General features: G+C 39.1%; 1 protein-coding gene across 3 annotated transcripts in view; it reads right to left on the bottom strand.

The window, feature by feature from the left end:
• PDS5A (PDS5 cohesin associated factor A) overlaps window positions 1-21911 on the bottom strand; it is a 128271-nt gene extending 106360 nt beyond the window's left edge. For 2 of the 3 annotated variants that reach the window (XM_024731636.1, XM_024731639.1), the window contains exon 1: window positions 21735-21911. In XM_024731636.1, the coding sequence (XP_024587404.1) occupies window positions 21735-21875 (141 nt within the window). In that variant the 5' untranslated portion in view covers window positions 21876-21911. The remainder of the gene's footprint in view (window positions 1-21734) is intronic. The other variant, XM_024731637.1, reaches the window with a different exon arrangement.
• Between the last annotated feature and the right edge of the window lie 477 nt (window positions 21912-22388).

The raw sequence follows: 22388 nt of genomic DNA, 5'->3' as shown, positions 1-22388 counted from the left end.
TTTCTAAAGGTAGATCACTGGACAGAGTTTTTGAGTTAAGAGAGCCACTCCAGAGATTTCTTTTAGAAAAACAGTCACCAGTGGCAGCACGTTTCAGTGACAAAGAATGGGTCACAAAACTTGCTTACTTGTGTGACATATTCAACCTGCTCAATGAACTCTGTCACTTCAGGGGAGAATGACAACTGTGTTCAAGTCGTCAGATAAAGTGGCTGCATTCAAAGCCAAACTGGAATTACGGGGACGACAAGTGAACATTGGGATTTTTGACATGTTTCAAACATTAGCAGAGATTTCGAAATAGACTGAGCCAGGGCCTTCTTTCTCCCAGCTGGTGCATCATCATCACCTATCTCAGCTTTCAGAAGGTTTGAGCATTACTTCCCAAGCACAAAAGACCCCTGAACTGGAAAGGAATGGATCTGCGACCCATTTGTGAATAAGCCAGGTGAACTGAGTTTGTCCGTGTGAGAAGAGGATCAACTGCTTGAGATGGCAAATCACGGTGCCCTTAAAAATATGTTTGAGACAACTTCAAATCTCTGTACCTTCTGGATTAAAGTCGTGGAATATCCTGAGATTGCCACAAAAGCACTGAAAAGCCTGCTTCGATTTACAACATCCTATCTTTGTGAAGCAGGGTTTTCTGCAGTGACAGCAGCCAAAATGAGATTACAGAGTAGACTGGACATAAGCAAGACACTTCGGGTGTCACTGTCTCCCATCATCCCAGATGTGACCATCTAGTTGCAGGAAAACAAGCTCAGGCCTCCCACTGATTCTGCATTATGGGGAGTTGTATAATTATTTCATTATATATTAAAATGTAATAATAATAGAAATAAAGTGCACAATGAAAGTAATGCACTTGAATCATCCCGAAACAATTCCCTCGCCGTCCGTGGAAAAAACCGTCTTCCACAAAACTGGTCCCTGGTGCCAAAACGGTTGGGGACCGCTGTTCCAGGGAATTCCCTGGCGGTCCAGTGGTTAGGACTCCGCACTCTCACTGCTGAGGGTGCGGGTTCAATCCCTGGTTGGGGAATTAAGGTCCCGCAAGCCACACATTGCAGGTTGCACGTATCTGTGAATATACTAAAACCAGTGATTGTACACTTTAAATAGGTGGATTGTACACTTTAAATAGGTGAATTGTACACTTTAAATCGGTGAATTGCATGGTATATGAATTACCTCTCAATAAGGATGTTTTTAAAATCGCAGAGCAACTAAGCCCGTGAGCCACAACTACTGAGCCTACATGCCACAACTACTGAAGCCCGCAGGCCTAGAGCCCGAGCTCCGCAACAAGAGAAGCCACCGCAATGAGAAGCCCGTGCACTTCAACGAAGAGCAGTCCCCGCTCACTGCAACTAGAGAAAGCCCCCACACAGCAATGAAGACCCAACGCAGCACAAAATAAATGAATAAATAAATTTATTTTAAAAAATGAACTGGAGAGATAAAAGCCTCACATCTTTCCAAAAAAATATTCTTTTAAATGTTAAGGTCCCTTTAAGGCAATGAAAAAGGTTCAACTGAGAGAGCTGTGATTTACAAGCCACCTTCCAACATCAGGAAAGAGAATAACTGAAAGGGAAGACACATAATCGCCCTAGACAATGTAAGCCAAGTAAGCTACCCATGGCTTTTTCTATATAACCACTGGGCATTGACATCTATAGCATATAGACTTCTCTTCCTCCTGTAAGTTCTAAGCAAACATAGAGGGGCAAAAAAGAGTCACCCAGAGAAACTAAGGGAGACTGCAAAGGTTCAAAGACAGGACAATCTTTTGCAAGGCAAAATGCATGCCTTTTACAAAGTGAAAAAGTCCCAAGGAATTGTAAGACCACAAAACCAAAGCCTAGGCCTGGGAGGAAAAACACATTAGCTTGTAGCGTGTGTAGTCTATAACCCTTAACTATGACTACGGGGGACGGAGGGAGAGTCTTAACATACCCATTCTCAACAGAGGAAAAAACTTCAAAGAAAAGATTTTATATAGGTTACATTGTTGGTAAGAAGAGGATCCAGGATTTAGACGTAAATCTTCAGATTCTCAATTCAGAATTCCCAGACTAAGAATTTAAATTTACAATTCACTCTAGATCAAACACCCAATTAATATCCCAGCATTATACTTCCTTAGTCACAGAGTGACTACATGCCCCAATTTGCCTCAAATAGTTCATACCTGTTGTCTCAGAATTACTGAAAGCATCTCTCACTAATTTATCTCATCAATGTTTTTCATCTTCATCCTACTTGAGTCACATCTTGAACCTCATTACAAAGTGTTTTACCTCTTAAAAAGTTTCCTTTTTAGGGACTTCCCTGGTGGTCCAGTGGTTAAAAATCCTTTTAGAACATTCCACCCCTAATTCCTTCATTTTTTGTTCTCACTAAATCTAGTCATTGCCTTCAATATGAATTCTAAATCTTCAATCATATTCTACAGGCCCCTCCTGCCTTACTTACCTCCCTGTCTGCCTACACCCAAGTGTAGCCATTTCAGTCAAACTCTAATAGTATTGCGCCTACAGCCATCCCAGATTTTGGTAATTTTTTGATTGTCAATCTCCAACCCAGAGTGGTTCCTACTGGCTGAGTCCACTGAGACAACAATGCTAAGGACTGATGAGCATACACACTCATTCTACCCTGATCTCTGAAACTGATCTCCTCCTTAGAGCACAAAAAGAACACAAATTAAATTCTGGATTTATTCAGACCATGTGTGTGAGTTCTGTTCTACCTCTCAATGGATATGTGACTTGAATAAATAAATAAGTCCTTCTTTGTCTATAAAACAAAGATAATAATACAATCTTAAAAGATTATATTTTGAGATAACAGACATGAAGTTCCCAGCCTAGTGTCTGGCATACATGGGTCCATGATAAATTAAAATTACCATATTTATTAATTCTAACACCCAAATTTTAAGATGTCTGATACTCAGATGTGTCTTAAAAATCAGTGATCTTAGAAAAAGTCACAGCTGGAAGTTAGTGTAAGAAGTGCTGTTGCTGGCGCTTGTATAAACTTCAGTTTGAAAACCCTGGGCTGACAATGCCTGACAATATCTAGAAAAGCACTAGCACCAAATCCTGCAGCATTAAGTGTTTAATGACTTGGAAGAACATCTCAGAAACAACATTGGGGCACTTTTTAAAAAAATATCTTTATTGGAGTATAACTGCTTTACAATGGTGTGTTAGTTTCTGCTGTACAACAAAGTGAATCAGCTGTAAGTATACATATATCCCCACATCCCCTCCCTCTTGAGCCTCCCTCACCCTCCTTATCCCACCGCTCTAGGTCATCACAAAGCATCAAGCTGATCTCCCTGTGCTATGCAGCAGCTTTCCACTAGCCATCCATTTTACATTTGGTAGTGTACATATATCAATGTTACTCTCTCACTTCGTCCCAGCTTCCTCTTCCCCCGCTGTGTCCTCAAGTCTGTTCTCTATGTCTGCATCTTCATTCCTGCCCTGGTACTGGGTTCATCGGTACTGTTTTTGTAGATTCCGTATATGTGCATTAGCATACGGTATTTGTTTTTCTCTTTCTGACTTACTTCACTCTGTATGACAGACTCTAGGTCCACCCACCTCTACAAATAACTCAATTTCATTCCTTTTTATGGCTGAGTAATATTCCATTGTATATATGTGCCATATCTTCTTCATCCATTCATCTGTCGATGTACATTTAGATTGCTTCCAAGTCCTGGCTATTGTAAATAGTGCTACAATGAACACTGTGGTACATGACTCTTTTTGAATTATGGTTTTATCAGGGTATATGCCCAGTAGTGGGATTGCTGGGTCATATGGTAGTTCTATTTTTAGTTTTTTAAGGAACCTCCATACTGATCTCCACAGTGGCTGTATCAATTTACATTCCCACCAACAGTGCAAGAGGGTTCCCTTTTCTCCACACTCTCTCCAGCATTTACTGTTTCTAGATTTTTTTGACGATGGCCATTCTGACCAGTGTGAGGTGATACCTCACTGTGGTTTTGATTTGCATTTCTCTAATGATTAGTGATGTTGAGCATCTTTTCATGTGTTTGTTGGCAATCTGTATGTCTGCTTTGGAGAAATGTCTATTTAGGTCTTCCACCCATTTTTGGATTGGGTTATTTGTTTTTTTGATATTGAGCTGCATGAGCTGCTTGTATATTTTGGAGATTAATCCTCTGTCAGTTATGGGGCACTTTTTCAAGATATTCGGTATCATTAATACTTCTGACAACAATTATACTGTGTGGGAAAACACAAACATCAACATCTAGTCAAAAATAAGATTTAGAAGGGTCAAACTGAATGTGAAGATTTTTAGAACTAACAGCCAAATTATTTCAATTTTATTTTCCTTTACATGTGTAAAATATGAAATTTAAGTTAACCCTTGAGTTAGACTATTCAAATGGAATAGTGTTTTAACTAAAAAACCAATAACATCACCCAGAATAGGGTATTTGTCACCTAGGGACTGGATATTGCATAACTACTGAGACTATCTGGAAAGAGGTGAGAACATCCTCATTTTTTAAAAGAAGGATAGCTGTATCTTGTTAGATGGAAACATGAAACAAGTTTTCTGGTTCTACTGAAGTTCACATATCAGAATAGTATGCTAATTATTTACACAGTGTCTCTCAACTCCAAATCCACCTCCTCTATACTCTGTTCTCTGATGTTGAAACTGGGATTCTGGAAAATGCATTGCCTAGACTTCTTTGACAGGAAGGTGATTAGAAGGCAGGAATAGGAAAAAGAGAATTCCTTCTTGTTTTTCTTGCGATTCCTGCAAACATCACTCCAGTAATCTTCAGCTTCTTTCCACACTCAACACCCCTTAATTGATAGTATTTGTTGTTAGTATTTTTAAACACTGAACGGCTTCAGAAAGTAGCTTTGGCTACTGGTGTGGGGCTGTTTCTCAATGAATTCAAGCTGTAACCAAAGGGCTGTTAAGCACATCTATGTGAAAATTTAACATATTTCAATAACTAACATCCACTGAATCACAAGAAATGTCAAGCTCCTTCTTCCTGTGCTGCCAAAAATTATAATAAAAACTGAGATTTCCATTTCCATGCTCAAACTGCAATTCTAGCAGGATTTTTAGGACCTCAACACACATGCACAGGAAATTTCCACACTTCAAAGTCCATTTCAAATTGCAGTTGAGGAACTACCACCTAACCCTTCAACTGGAAGCTATTAATATGCAATGTAATGACATGCTAAAAGGCAATTATCAAAAGAAAAATATAAAATAATTCTATAAATGCCTTCCAAGCAATGAATATGATCAATTAAAATCATATGTTCATGAACTGATATCAATATTTGGAAGTCTCTGTGTGAAAAAACATTTTCAAATGAAATACACCACATTTCACTACAGATCAGCATTAATAGGTAAACATTTTTTTTTTTTTTTTTTTTTTTGCTGTACGCGGGCCTCTCACTGTTGTGGCCTCTCCCATTGCGGAGCACAGGCTCCGGACGTGCAGGCTCAGCAGCCATGGCTCACGGGCCCAGATGCTCCGCGGCATGTGGGATCTTCCCGGACCGGGGCATAGAACCCGTGTCGCCTAGCATCAGCAGGCGGACTCTCAACCACTGCACCACCAGGGAAGCTCAATAGGTAAACATTTGAAATCAATTTTGGTGACTGAAAACACTAACTTTGAGCCCCAATTAAGTAAAATGTTAGTTCCACACCTTCCCCTCCAAAGAATTCCATTTTTCTCATTAGCAGACCTGTGTTACCAAAAAAAAAAAAAAAAAGTACTGAATCACTATGTTTTGAATTTTGTTAAAAAAAAATAAAAGTTCTTACTATGTAAGTATTTATACAGTATTCTCTTGACCCACAAAATAAATTTTTACTGACCCTTCACAGAAAAAATCTACCAATCCCAGGTATATACCCAAGATAAATGAGTTCTTACCACTACCAAAAACCATGTACATTATTCATAGAAGTTTTTTTCATAAAAGCAAAAAACTACTAACCCAAATACCTATCAATAACAGTATGGATAAATAAATTTTGGTGTACTCATACAATGAAAATCACTACAACCCATAACAACATGGATGAATCTCAGACACAACGTTTAAGAAAAGAGTCAGACATAAACGAGTACATACTGCATGATTTCATTTTTTTGATGGCAAGACTAATCTAAGTTGATAAAGATCAGAAGGGTCTCTATCTCTGGGGAAGGGAACATAAGGCAGCCTACTGCAGTGCCATCCTGATCTGGATAATGGCAATATGCATATATGTATGTAAAAATTAATAAAATGTTATACTTAAGGTTTATGAACTTTACTATATGTAAAAATTTATATATTTTTAAAAAGAGGAAACACACACACAGTTAATGCTATATAGATCATCTCCCAAATCCCTGTGATTTTACATTTTTCAGGCTGTATCTGTGATTGAAAATAAGAGTTATAAACTTAAGAACAAATCAATAGGAATGACCAAATTTGAAGAACACAAAGAGAAATGACTGAAAAAAGAAAAAGAGGGCTTCCCTGATGGCACAGTGGTTAAGAATCCGCCTGCCAGTGCAGGGGACATGGGTTCGATCCCTGGTCCGGGAAGTTCCCACATGCCGCGGAGCAACTAAGCCCGTGTGCCACAACTACTGAGCCTGTGCTCTAGAGCTCACAAGCCACAACTACTAAGCTCACATGCCACAACTACTGAAGCCCGCGCGCCTAGAGCCGGTGCTCCGCAACAAGAGAAGCCAACGCAATGAGAAGCCTGTGCACCGCAACGAAGAGTGGCCCCCGCTCACCGCAACTAGAGAAAGCCCACGCGCAGCAACGAAGACCCAACGGAGCCATAAATAAATAAATAGATAGACAGATAAATTAATTAATTAATTTTAAAAAAAGAAAAAAAAGAGCCCCAGTGATCTGAGGGCAATATAAAAAAAATCTAACATATGTGTAAGTGGAACCTGGAAAGAGGAAAAAAGGGGGGAGAAGGAAATAAGAAAAAACAGCTTGACGATATCATGACCCAAAATTCCCCAAATTTGGTGAAAGACATAAATTTATAGACCCAGGAAGCTCAGTGATTCCAAAGCAGGACAAGTATTTGGGAAACACAAACCTCAGGGCATCACAATGAAACTTCTGTACATCAAAGAAAAAGAGACACCTTTCAAAAGCAGCCAGAAAAAAATCTCACATTACATACAAAGAAACAAAAATACATATTACCACTGACTTCTCATCTGAAGCACTGGAGAACACAAGACAGTGGAATTACATTTTTAAAGCACTGAAACTGTCAACCCAGAATTTTATATCCAAAATGTAATATCCTTCAAAAATGAAGGTTAAATAAACATTTTCAGACAAATGAAAACTAAGTGAAATTATCTCAGCAAATCTTCACTAAAAGAAACACTAAAGGGAAGTTTCTCAGGCTGAAGGGATATATCATCAGGTGGAAAATCCAACATTTGAGAAAAAATGAAAAAAAGCACAAAAAATGGTAATAAGTGCATAAATATAAAAGACTACTTCCCTTGCATTTATTTAAAATACATATAACTGTTTAATGTGGGGTTTATAATGCATGTATAGCATAAAAGGTGGGGCTGTGATAAATGGACCCATACTAATGAAAGGTTCTTACATTTTACATGAAGTAGCAGAAAAATAAAAGTCTAAGACTATAAACAGTTAAGGATATGTATTGCAATCCCTGTACAACACAACCAGACAGACAGACATAGCCAGACAGATACACACACACAGAGTGAAAAGATATACCTATAAAATCAAAAATAATTAAAATGGAATTCTAAAAAATAACAAATTAAGATAAAAGGCAGGGTTCCTTCCCCGGTGGTCCAGTGCCTAAGATTCTGCACTCCCAATGCACGGGGCCTGGGTTTGACCCCTGGTCAGGCAACTAGATCTCACATGCCACAACTAAAAGATCTTGCATCCCGCAACAAAAGATTCTGCATGCCACAACCAGAAGAATCCCACGTGCCACAATTAAGACCGGACACAGGGCTTCCCTGGTGGCACAGTGGTTAAGAATCTGCCTGCCAATGCAGGGGACATGGATTCCATCCCTGGTCTGGGAAGATCCCACGTGCCGTGGAGCAACTAAGCCCGTGTGCCACAACTACTGAGCCTGTGCTCTAGAGCCCAAGAGCCACAACTACTGAGCCCGTGTGCCTAGAGCCCATGCTCCTCAACAAGAGAAGCCTGCGCACCACAACCAAGAGTATAGCCCCTGCTCCCTGCAACTAGAGAAAGCCACACACAGCAACAAAGACCCAACACAGCCAAAAATAAATAAAAATTAAAAAAAAAAAGACCGGATGCAGCCAAATAAAATATAAATCAACAAATATATTTTTTAAAAGATAAAAGGCAGGAAAAGAGGGGAACAACAATAGATGAGACAAAAGGAAAAGTACAGGGCTTCCCTGGTGGCGCAGTGGTTGAGAGTCTGCCTGCCAATGCAGGGGACACGGGTTCATGCCCCGGTCTGGGAAGATCCCACATGCCGCGGAGCGGCTGGGCCCGTGAGCCATGGCCGCTGGGCCTGCACGTCCGGAGCCTGTGCTCCGCAACAGAAGAGGCCACAACAGTGAGAGGCCCGCGTACCGCAAAAAAAAAAAGGAAAAGTACAAAATGGTAGACATATATCATCCACATATATCATCCAACCACATCAATAATATTAAATGCGAGTTATACACTCCAATTTAAAGGCAAAGATTGTCAAAATAGATTAAATATTAAAAAAAAATTTTTTAAAGCATGACCCAACCATATGCCAGATGCATTTAAAATATAAAGACACATAAGTTGAAAACAAAAGGGTATAAAAACATATAATGCATACAGAAACTGTAAAAGGTGCAATTTAGACATCAGGAACATTTCATAATGCTAAAAGGGTCAACTCTTGGTAATGTCTAACAATCCTAAATGCACATGTGCCTAACAACAGAATTTCAAAACAAATGAAAGAATAACTGACAGATTTAAAGGGAGAAATGGACAATTCCACAATCACAATTTGAGGCTTTATCACTCTTTCTCAGCAACAGAACTAGACCAAAACTCTTCAGAATTAGAAAAGACTTGATGATGAATAACGATCTCAATCTCCTGGCTTAAAGAACATTACTTGACCCTATAGAACACTACATTCAACAACAGCAAAACATACATTCTTTTCAGGTATACATGGTATGTCTGCCAGGATAGGCCATGTACTGGGCCAAAAAAACAAAGCTTAATAGGTTTCAAAAGCCTAGATCTTAAAAGTATGCTTTCTGGGGGACTTCCGTGGTGGCACAGTGGTTGAGAATCCACCTGCCAATGCAGGGGACATGGATTCGATCCTTGGTCTGGGAAGATCCCACATCCCGCGGAGCAGCTAAGTCCATGTGCCACAACTACTGAGCCTGTGCTCTAGAGCCCACGAGCCACAACTACTGAGCCCACGTGCCACAACTACTGAAGCCTGCACTCCTAGAGCCTGTGCTCCGCAACAAGAGAAGACACCACAATGAGAAGCCCACACACTGCAACTAACAGTAGTCCCTGCTCACTGCAACTAAAGAAAGCCTGCACACAGCAATGAAGACCCCACGCAGAGAAAAATAAAATTTTTTTAAAAAGGATGAAAACTGAATATAGTAGACAAGATTATATAACATGATTTCCAAGAGATCTAAAAATATTTTCATTTTATTACTGCCTGATGCTTTTTATCACGTTCTTCAAAGCTATTTAGGTATATGCTTCAAGAAGAAAATCATTTTGAAACTTCTGCCAGAAACAAAGCAGTCTCTTGATATACACTGACTCAGTCCTTATAAATCTTAAACTCTTCTTTTTGCAGATAAGAAATTCACCTCTACTAATTTTATAGTGGCTAGATGAAGGCTATTCAATTCAACAAACATTTGAAATTATAGGAAATAATACATGGCCACTGAACTTAATTTTCAAGTATTGAAATAATTTGAGGGACTTCCCTGGTGGTACAGTGGTTAATAATCCGCCTGCCAACGCAGCAGACATCAGTTCCTTCCCTGGTCTGGGAAGATCCCACGTGCTGCAGAGCAACTAAGGCTGTGCGCCACAACTACTGAACCTGTGCTCTAGAGCCCGCAAGCCACAACTCCTGAGTCCGCATGCCACACTCCTGACCTGCATGCTGCAACTACTGAAGCCTGCACGCAGCAATGAAGACCCAATGCAGCCAAAAATAAATAAAAATTAGAAAAAAAAATAATTTGGCATCAAATTACAATTAATGTTTACTTGAATTCCTACCACAGAAATTCCATGAAATTTTGGAAAAACATGCACTGAATATATATAATAAAAATCTGGCACTTCCCTGGTGGCAAAGTGGTTAAGAATCCGCCTGCCAATGCAGGGGACACAGGTTCCATCCCTCATCTGGGAAGATCCCACATGCCGCAGAGCAACTAAGCCCATGTGCCACAACTACTGAAGCCCATGTGCCTAGAGCCTGTGCTCCACAACAAGAGAAGCCACCGCAATGAGAAGCCCGCACACCACGAGTAGTAGTCCCCACTCACTGCAACTAGAAAAAGCCCGCGTGCAGCAACAAAGACCCAACGCAGCCAAAAATAAATAAATATATATATAAATTTATTTTTTTTAAATCCAATTCATATTGTTATAATCTAGTACATAAAATTCTACTAACTGTTCTTAAAATTTTACTCATCCACAGGCTTCACACCTAGTATCACGTGACTAAACTCTCAGCAACCGACAGATTCATTCAGACAGTATCAATTAGAAGTGGATTACTGTTCAACCAAAGATACTATCTGGTCTGGATGTGAGGATAAAAAATCTCCACAAATTGGCCTCAAAGAAGGGTGGTATTCATGTGCTTCAAAAACTCCTTGGTCACCTAGCTTTGCTAATCATGCAAGACCACAATGTAGACATATCACTCTTTAGCTCTATTTTTTTTTTAGCTATTTTTTTTAAAATACAAATTCCTCTGTCATTTAAGGATTCTACCAATTTCATTGGTAACTTCCTCTTTTTTCCTCTCAACTACTCTTTTAGGATGCTTTAGTTCTAGCAAAACTATTTTACTCATTTTCTTCAAACACACCAAGCACGCTTCTGTCTCTTTGTCCCTGCTATTCATCTGTTTGAAATGTTTTACCACCTATTTGCTTACCAAAGTCTAAGCCTTCAAATCCCAGTACAACTGTCACCTTTTCCTTGAAACTTCTCTTGACCACCAAAATTCTTAGTAGCTCTTTATCCAAAGAAACAGATACAATCCTAGCACATAACTGACATTTAACGTATGATATAATAATCTCAAATATCCTTCATATAAACGGAAATCCATTCCAGTGTTATTCCTCGTATAAATCCAGGTTCCCCTAATGGACTAATGCTATTTAAGGGCTGGCTTTATCAGCACTAATCACAGGGCCCCTATTTGGTAGGAAGTTTTAAGTGTTTGATCTTAATAATAATTTTATAATATAACATGAAAAACAACACATATATTATGGCAGTTCCCAACTTTTAAAATACCACATAATATACAAAAAACGATGTAATATTTGTAATCTCCAAAGGCTGAGGGACTCTGTATTTAGGCATACTTACAACTGTGTAGAGTATCAGTTGGGAAGATCTGTACTAATGTAAAAGACCAAATGCCAACAGCAAGGGAAAGAAATTTAGTTAAACTCCTTCGTTATGTTTGTGTTTAGATTTCTATTACAACCGTTATCTAGAAACGTCTCGATTTGTTGTCTTCAGCAAATAAAAACTTGTTATGCTTTTATATCATGTATAAACTCCACTCATTTTATCTTTCTGACCATAATTGGACATAATTCTATATGCCAACAACCTCAGCCAAAGTAGTATTTAATTTAAATAATTAACTCTGAAAATAGAAGCTAATAGGAACAAAATTCATTAATGCTTTAAGCCTATTCTCCTACTGTGAACACAAAGCACTTTTTCCCTTGGACATCTACAGATTTCTGATAATTGGAAAATAAATCACGGCACTGGCATTTTACATGCCAATGCCGTTATTTATTTCATTTATGATTTTTAATAATAAGCCTTCACCTCATTTCTATTTAACTCAAGATCTTGAATAAAGACCTAAGTGAGTCTTGATGATTTCAACATCATCTTTGTTCCTAAAATTCTGTCTCCATCTCTACCCCACCCACCCTCATTTCCTTAAACATACTAAAAAAGTCACTCAATTCCTTTTGAGTTTCTAAGGAAATCTAAATAGGGTTCTTATCCTTTTGAACCTCAATGGAGCACTTATATTTAATCATTCTCATAACGAACTTCTCTTGTTGCCAGGAGGCAATAAAATGGCTTTTTGGGGCAAGAGTTAATTTGCCAATTTGCTACTTTAAAAGTAGGCATTACTTGACAATACATTACTGAGAGGCTGGACACTCTTATACTTACTTGCTGGTGGAAGTACAAAATGGTACAACCCATATGAAGGAGAATATGACCACCTCTAACAAAAACTCAGAAATGTACCCTTTGGCCCAACAATCCTAGAACTTACCCTAAAGATACACTTCCACAAATACAAAGCAATGTGTAACAAGGTTATTCACTTCAGCATTACTTGAAATATTACAAGCAATCTCAAATCAACAATGAGAGCCTAGTTGAGTAAACTATGGCACATCTACACATAGAATACTATAACACCATGAAAATGAATTTAAAGACATTTCCAGATACGGTGTGATTTCCAAGACATATTGGGTGAAGAAAGCAAAACACAATAGAGTATATATAGTAGTTTATCTTTTAAGAAGAAGGGCAGTAACACAGAAAGGATAAACCAGAAACTAATGAAAATGATTATCTACAGAGGGGAGGTGGGTGGAAATGAAGTGGAAAGGATAAAGATGGGAAGAAGACTTCTAGAAGTGTAAGTTTTTCTATAGTTTTGACTCTTGAACCATGTAGAATTAAATAAAAAGAACGAACAATGTAATTCCTAAAATTGAATACACACACTCCTACAACTGAACAACAATAAAACAAATAACCTGATTAAAAAATGGGCAAAGGACTTGAATAGACATTTTTCTAAATAAGATACACAACTGGCCAGTAAGCAAGAAAAGATGCTCAACATCACCAGTCCTCAGGGAAACACAAATCAAAACCACAACGAGACATTACCTCATACCTGTTAGGACGGCCACTATCAAAAACACAGAAAATAAGCACTGATGTGGAGAAACTGAAACCCTTGTGTACTACTGGTGGAAAGGTAAAATGAAGCAGCTACTATGGAAAACAGTATGAAGGGGTTCCTCAAAAATGTTTAAATAGAATTATCATATGACCCAGCAATCCCAGCTATATCCAAAAGAATTGAAAACAGGATCTCAAAGAGATATACGCATACCCATGTTCACTGCGGCATTACTCACGATAGCTGAAAGGTGGAAGCAACCTAAACTTCCATTAATGGATAAAGAAAGTGTGGTAGATATATACACTGGAATACTACACAGCCCTAAAAAAGAAGAAAATCCTGTCATATGCTACAAAATGGATAAACCTTAAGGACTTCATGCTAAGTGAAATAAGCCAGTCACTAAAGGACAAATACCATATGATTCCACATTTATACGTGAGGTATCTAAAGTAGTTAAACTCCTAGAAACAGGAAGTGGTCACTAAGGGCTGAGGGGGATGGGGGAAAGGGAGTTGTTCAGTGGGTACAGAGTTTCAGTTTTACAAGATGAAAACTTTCTAGAGATCTGTAGTATTGACAATGTACATATAGTTAACACTACTGTACTGTGTACACTTAAAAATGGTTAAGATGGTTTTTGTTATGTTATCTACCACAATAAAAAAAAAATCAAGCAAAGATAATACTTGTCAGTAGAAATGAAGAGTCCAGTCCACAAGAGTGAATGTATGTATGTATGTGTATATACATATAAAATTTAATACAAACAGAAAAAAATAAACCAATTGTTGGGACTTCCCTAGTGGCGCAGTGGTTAAGAATCTGCCTGCCAATGCAGGGGACACGGGTTCCATCCCTGGTCCAGGAAGATCGCACGTGCTGCAGAATAACTAAACCCGTGCTCCACAACTAATGAGCCTGCACTCTAGAGCCTGCAAGCCACAACTACTGAGCCCATGCCCTGCAACTACTGAAGCCCATGCTCTGCAATAAGAGAAGCCGGTTCACCACAACAAAGAATAGCCCCCACTCGCCACAACCAGAGAAAGCCCATGAGCAGCAACGAAGACCTAACACAGCCATCAATCAATCAATCAATCAAGGGCTTCCCTGGTGGCGCAGTGGTTGAGAGTCCGCCTGCCGATGCAGGGGACAAGGGTTTGTGCCCCAGTCCAGGAAGATCCCACATGTTGCAGAGCGGCTGGGCCTATGAGCCATGGCCGCTGAGCCTGCGCATCCGGAGCCTGTGCTCCGCAACGGGAGAGGCCACAACAGTGAGAGGCCCGCGTACAGCCAAAAACAAACAAACAAAAAAACCAAATCAATCAATCAATCAAGGCAACATTTTATAACCACCAAAGTGGGTGCTAAAACAGTTGAGTAAGAATTGCTGGAAAACAAATTATTCTTAAAAACTATTTATTACCTTAAATATTACTTATTAATTGCAAAGGGAGGGAAATACCTTTACAATGCAGAGGGCTGTACACAAGTGATCAAACTTAGCAAAGCCAATAGGACAAAATGACATTATATGTCTCCTGATATGATGCTAAGGGAACTACACAACACCAATTGTGTAGTATACTTGCCAAAAAAGGTTCAATTTGAATCTAAGCATGAGGAAATAAGACAAAACAGATTATGAACTCTTATAAGACAAATGCTTCAAAAAATGTCATGAACAACACACCCCCAGAAAATGAGAGGACTTTCTCGATTAAAACAGACAAAAGAGATGTAATAAATGCATGTGATCCTATACTGCAACTTGGATAGAGGAAGAAAAATTCAACTTTTAAAAAGTCATTTTTAGGGCAGCTGAGGGAATTTTATTATGGATAGCATAACAGGTATCACTGTATCAATGTTAAATTCCTTGAGTGTGATAATGATAATTGTTATAAAGTAGGAGAATATCCTTGTTCTAAGAAGACTGCTGAAGCATTCAGAGGTGGAATGTCATGACAGATGCAAGTAACTCTCAAACAAAAATGTATGTTACATCTGTCTCCCTCTGTGTGTGTGTGTGTTTGGAGAAACATTAAAGCAAGCAAAAGTAACAAAATGTTAACAACTGGTGAATCTAAATGAAGGGATGACTGTTGAAGGTACAACTTTTCCAACTTTTCTAGAGGGATAAAATGTCTCAAAATAAGAAGTTAAAATGGATTTTTTTTAAAAAAGAGAGAAGGGGGGAAATCATCATTATGATTGGCCAGTGATACTTTCTAGTAAAAATTCAAAAAATGTAAGAAACAAGCTCTAGGATCAAATCATGAACCTCCCCCATAATTCTTCCCTAACTAGCACGTAAAAAAGTTCCTACAATTTTTTTCTTAGAGTATTTAAAATAAATTTTACAAATCTAGCAAATTGGCTGCAAATATATACTGTTGTTTTTGAGATTAAATGTTTTACAAATGTATGACTATAGCTACATAGTACACTTTGACTTATCATGAGAGCTCCTGTGGTAGATTAAAGACGGCTACAAATTCTTTCCTACTTCTTCCATTGAGAAGTAGGGTCAAATTTTCTCTCCTTGAATGTCAGCTGTGGTATGACTACTTTAAACCGTAGAATAAGGTAGAAGTGCCACTGCCAATTCTGAATAAAGTCTTTAAAAGTACTGGCAACTTCCTCCATAGTGTCTTGGAACCCTGAACCCAACTACCCTGCTGGAGAGACCATGTGGAGAAGCCTTAACACTGCATCATAGACAAGAAGAAGGGCCCAGTTGAGTCCAGTCTTTCCGCTGTTCCTACTGAGGTACCAAGTGTTTGAGAGAAGCCAGTGTGTATATACTTCACCAGTCTAATCACCAGCTGAATACCAGTGAGTGAGCCCAGTATGCAATGTGGAGCAGAATAATCAAGCCAAGCCCTGCCCAAATTTCTAATCCACAAAACTGTGAGATAGTAAGAAAAGTTACCAACAGTAGGCAAAAAGTAGAAGTCACCCTAGTGTCCATCAATGGATGAAAGGATAAACAGATGTTATACACGTGAATTCTGACACATACTACGATACAGATAAACCTTGAAGACATTATGCCAAGTGAAATAAGCCAGTCACAAAAGCAGCAATATTGTATGATCCCACTTATATGAGGCTCCTAGAGTAGTCAAATTCATAGAGACAGAAAGCAGAAAGGTGGTTGCCTGGGCTGGGGGAAGGGGAGAATAGAGTTATAATTTAATGGGTACAGAGTTCAGTTAAGGATGATGAAAAGTTGTGGAGATGGATGATGAGGCTGCACAACAATGTGAATGTACTTTTACAGCACTCAGCTGTACAATTAAAAATGATTAAAACGGCAGGGGCTTCCCTGGTGGTGTAGTGGTTAAGGATCCACCTGCCAACACAGGGGACACCGGTTCGAGCCCTGGTCCGGGAAGATCCCACATGTCGTGGAACAACTAAGCCCACGCACCCATAGCTACTGAGCCTGCGCTCTAGAGCCCACAAGCCACAACTACTGAGCCCGTGTGCCACAACTACTGAAGTCTGCGCGCCTAGAGCCTGTGCTCCGCAACAAGAGAAGCCACCGCAACCAAAAGCCCGCACGCCACGACGAAGAGTAGCCCCCGCTCACTGCAACTAGAGAAAGCCTGCACACACCAACAAAGACCCAACAAAGCCAAAAATAAATAAATAAATAGATAGATAAATAAATAAAATAAAAGCTGTGCTGCATGAAGTATTACTTCACAAATGTATATTGGCTATATTTTAGGACTTCATTTTAAGAAATCTTGCCTCTCCATTTAACTTCTTAATTACTTAGCAGAATCTTCTGCATTAATACAAATATTAAAGTAAAAGATATAAACAAAATTCAGACTAGGAATCACATATTGAATTATGAGCAAAATTAGCATACTATGTGGCAATTAGGGATAAATAAAAGTCATTTATGCAAGTGAAAATAATTACAACAAATCAAGTATTTCTGAGGTCCACCTGAGGGGAAGAAAAATGAAAGAATTCATGGCCTTCCTGCCCCTAATCTATTCCTCCCCTCTTCCAACCTAGGTTTGATGGGAAAAGGGAGATGTCCTACCTAAATCAAGCTCACCATACCCCACTTCCTACTGAACTATCCAACAGGCCAGACTATAGAAAGTAGAAGCACGAGCATGTGGAAGAGGGAGAATGGCTGACAGAAAGAGAAAGATTACAGAAAAATACAAAGAAAACACAGAAGTAACACCTAGTGGGAGAAAAGTGGGGGACATTTTCAGAACAATAAAACCCTATTATTTAATTTTTCCTCATTCTTAGTACCAAGGTAATAAGTATTTTGATTTGATTCTGTGACAGAATGAATATGGCAGGTTTGGGTATGGAGCTGTGGCTAGAGAACTGTCTGGGGCACTGAACTCTGAGAGCAGATAATAAGAAATGGATATAGCAACAAACTTCATCCTAATCCCTCCCTTTAAAAACGAAGGCTTTCAAGGGCTTCCCACTTCCAAAATAGCAAAAAAGGAAGAAAAAAAAAGCGTGTAGCACACAGCTTTGTAATACATGATCTGAGATAGACCGTGTATAACAAACTGTGGGCAGAAGCACTTAATGGAACTTTGTACAACATTGTTTATAGGTGTATCTTGTTTATTAAACTTATCAGACATGATTTGCATTAGTTTCAGAATCCTTAATGAAATCTTGATGCTTAATATAACATTGGTATTAAAATGTCTGCTATCCTTGCAAACAGCCTTTGTATGAATTTTAATATTTCTGCCAATTAATATATATTTGTAATTTACCTAAATAACAAAACTGTTAATGATGGTTTTCAGCTTTATGTGACTAGGGTTGGTCACAACCTCTGAGACTCAGTTTCTTCATCCAGAAAATTAGAACAAAATGAAATAACCTCTAAGCTACCTTCTGGTTCTAAAATTCTAAATATCTGTGTTATCATCTCTAGTATGAAATCTCAGATAAAGTACTTAGCTGCAATTCAAAATATTTTCAAATTATCCTTCATCTTCAAAAATAAAAATATTTCTCTAAACCAGTATTAATACAAAGTATTCGAAGAGTAGTCCCCGCTCCACGAAAGCCCTAGCAGCAAAGAAGACACAACACAGCCAAAAAAAAAAAAACCAAAGTATTCATTCGCTCATTCAAGGAATATATGTTGAGAACCTATGTGCCAGGTATTAAACTTAGCACTGGGAGGATACAAAACTAAGCAAATAGATGTGATACCTATATTCATGAAGCTTACAGAGAAGCTGGGGAGACAAACCAAATAAACATATGCATAAATGTAATATCACATCTGTAATAAGTGATATGAAGGAATTAAAAGAATATATTAACAGGGAATCTAAGAGACTTTCCTTAATGAACTGAGAGGAAGAGTACATATATGGGCTACATAATTCTAAATCTGTCTAGACAGAAATGAGCATGGCATGTTCAAGGAACTGACAGAAGGCCAGTGTGATTGGACATAAAAATATTTAAAGTAGTTCCTTGGAAACAGAAATTAAAACTTCTAAAATACAAAAGTATGTCTAAGTTCCTCCAAAGATATACTCTAAGAATTATTTTCAAGAAAGCTTCAAAGCATCACAATAATTTCTAATGTTAAAAAAAAAAAAGAAAACGCTGTCCCATATCTCCCTGCAAAAGACCAAGTTAACTCTCATTGATTCCCTTCTCTTTTCACTTTACTGTTTTCAACTGCATAATAAAAATCACAACTTCTTTGTTCAACTTCGTTTAGATTCCTTAGAATAAAGCAGCTATAAGAATAAGAATATACATGATGCTATTGCCCTGGCTCTGCCACTAACCTGTCCTATGGCTGACCTTGGTAAATGTTACCTGGCCACTTTGGGTCTAACGTTTGTTATCTGTGAAATAAAGGGAGTTCCAGAATTTCTTTTAGAATCCTTCTAACTCTAAAATTATGGTTCCACTGTAAAAATGCTTGTTCCAGTCTTGAAAACTGAAGAAAATGGACCAAACATCTCTGAATTCCACTAACCAAGATTTTTTTTGTTTGTTTGTTTTTGTTTTTAATTTTGGCTGCGTTGGGTCTTCGTTGCTGCACGCGGGCTTTCTCTAGTTGCGACGAGCGGGGGCTACCCTTCGTTGCGGTGTGTGGGCTTCTCATTGCGGAGCACAGGCTCTGGGCGGGTGGGCTTCAGTAGTTGTGGCACGTGGGCTCAGTAGTTGTGGCTCCAGGGGTCTAGAACACAGGCTTAGTAGCTGTGGCACACAGGCTTAGTTGCTCCGTGGCATGTGGGATCTTCCTGGACCAGGGCTCGAACCTATGTCCCCTGCACTGGCAGGCGGATTCTTAACCACTGCACCACCAGGGAAGCCCCACTGACCAAGATTTTACTTGCCTTTAAGCACTTTTGTATTTATACAGCATTTGAACATTGTTACTGTGTTATAACAAACTACCAAATTTATCCACAAATAACACCAAAGTTATCAAAAATACAGTTAAATATTGTTTGAAACCTATACTTCCAACGAGACAGTAATACTTTAAACATGGATCCCTAAAATGTACAGAGTCAAAATCGACTTAGAAAGGCAGGAGGAAGACAGAATCATAATTCTTGAGAAAAGCAAAATTTTAGCAATAGGACATTCAAATTGGTTAATATGTGTATCAAATTTAACTTCCAAAAAAACTCATAAAAAATGAATATTCTAACCGTATGCTCATTCTAGACTTGGTGTCAATTTCTAGTTAACAATATTTCTGATATTTAATCTATTTCCAAATGGAAGATGTATATACGGTCATAACTTTTCTTTTTTTAACAAGATTATCCGTCACTAGAATTCAACGTTTTGATATTCTTAATATGAAAATAAAAATTAAAGGACCTATAAATTTTTTAACTTAGCTTTATATTTCATAATTCATATTTCAGCATCTCAGAACACTTAAGAACAATAACAATATAACCTTAAGAAGCATCAATTAAGCACCCTACTTTATGTACAGTCTTTAATATCAAGGTTTATTTTAATGGACAGCATTGTGTCCCATTCCTTCCAAAGGGGCAACAAACCACAGAATCCAATTAGATTTTTAACAACAAACTACAGGAATACTTTAAATATTAATCACTCATAACATGGTAAACATTTACTAGGCACTATAAGTTCTAAAAGCAAAGGGGCAAGATTATTCCTTAAAATACATTTCACCAAGTGCCCAAGGTAAAGACTGGCAAAGTGTCAACATCGTTTCTTCCCTCACCTCCCACCAACACTGATTGATTCTAACACTGAAATGTGTCTTGTAACGTTCCCTATCACTCTATTCCCACTATCATAGCCCTACTTCATGATTTCAACATCTCTGACCTAGACTACTGTTAACAGTTTCCTAGCTGGACTCCCTGTCTCCAGTCTTACCCTGTTCCAATCCAGCCCCAATAGTGACAACCAAAACATCTTCAGCATTGCCAAATGTCTCCTGGGGGTCAAACATGTCCTGGTTGAGAAACACTGCATCAAGCTGATCCCTTAACAAGAACAGCACTTACTTTGTAAGGCTGTATACACAATCTATGTCCATGCAACAAAAAGCAAAAAATTAACTTACCTAAGGCTGAAACTTACAACCTTGACATTAGGACCACCATGCTTAAAAATACACTGACTCATAAAAAGAGCCATAATCACTCTCTCTTAAAACCCCTCTGGGGACTTCCCTGGTGGTCGTGGTTAAGACTCTGTGCTCCCAATGCAAGGGGTGCAGGTTTGATCTCTGGTCAGGAAACTAGATCCCCGCATGCCGCAACTTAAGACCCAGCACAGCCAAATAAATAAATATTTAAACAAACAAACACACACAAACCCCTCTGAACATGTGGACATAAATCATCATCTTACTTCAAGCCTGAATTATGAAAAGTCAGTATCTTCTGTCAAAGTTTAACCATACTATATACATATTTAAGCTTCTGGATGTTAGAAAATTGTAATAATTTTTTAAATGCCTTTTGTGCTTTGATAAATCAGTCTCCTCAGAAGTTGATGAAAACCTTCCTAAGCAAATTACTGCCTACCTTTAAGGCTGCAAGCTACTCTGCATAGTATTCTCGTAAATATTTCTAGAAAAAAAAAAAAAACTTAAAAAAATACTCGAATTCTTATACTTTAAAAAAAAGTAAGATTAAAAAAGATCACACACACCCTTCGAATTTCCCATAATGATTATGCCCCTAACAGAAATCACCATTCAAAGATATAGCCAAGATAGAACAATACCTTTCAGAGGCGGTAAAAGAGAAAACGTAAAATATCTAAAAAAAAAAAAACCTTGGTCAGTGAAACTCTTAAAGGCCAGGCCCAGCAGAGCTGTAATACCACAGGAGAGAGCACCTCCTACCACAAACGTCTGAAATGTGAACATTCGGTCCAGAGGAGCTTACCTTCAGTCGTTTGATCATTTCGTCGGTGGTGATCTTGTCGGTGATCTCCTTTACCCCCGGAGGGTAAGCGATCTTCCCGTCGGCACTCACAACGCCACAGAGGGCAGGGGCAGGCTTGGGCTGCGCGGTCGAGAAGTCCATCCTGGGGGACAACTTTTCTTTCACAGTCCTCTACCGGCCTCTATCGGTCAGAAAACAAAAGTTCAGCGGGAAAGGGACGACTTTGTAACCTCTTTTTTCATTTCAAAAATCTCTAATCTGCAAAGGGCCCTTTCTCCCGGGAGGCCGGGGACTCGCGGCGGCCCCGCCACCCGCTCCTTCCCGGGGCTTGGATCCTGGCGGCCGCCGCGCCGCGCCCACCCACGCGGGCCCTTCCAACACCGGGCCCACTGGGCTCTCTGGCACCGGCGGCCGCGGGAAGCCCCGGGCAGCGCCAGGAGTTTCCCAGTCCTCCTTTCACAATGAAATCCACCCCCAAACACCGAAGTCCGAAGTTTGGCGGCTTCGAGAGCCCGGCAAAGCCCCTAAAGCCCCCGCTCGGTCAGAGAGAAGCCTCGAGTCCCCGCCCGGCCGGTCCCCTCCGGGAAAGGAGACGCGAGGCCTATAGGGCTCGGCTTAGGCCTCAAAACTAGGGACCCAACCGGACCCACACGC

This window comes from Neophocaena asiaeorientalis, unplaced genomic scaffold, assembly GCF_003031525.2.
Source record: "Neophocaena asiaeorientalis asiaeorientalis breed wild unplaced genomic scaffold, Neophocaena_asiaeorientalis_V1.1 scaffold39, whole genome shotgun sequence".
NCBI lineage: Eukaryota > Metazoa > Chordata > Mammalia > Artiodactyla > Phocoenidae > Neophocaena > Neophocaena asiaeorientalis.
The sequence above is the reverse complement of the archived record's forward strand: the minus strand, read 5'-3'. Positions and strand labels throughout refer to the sequence as shown.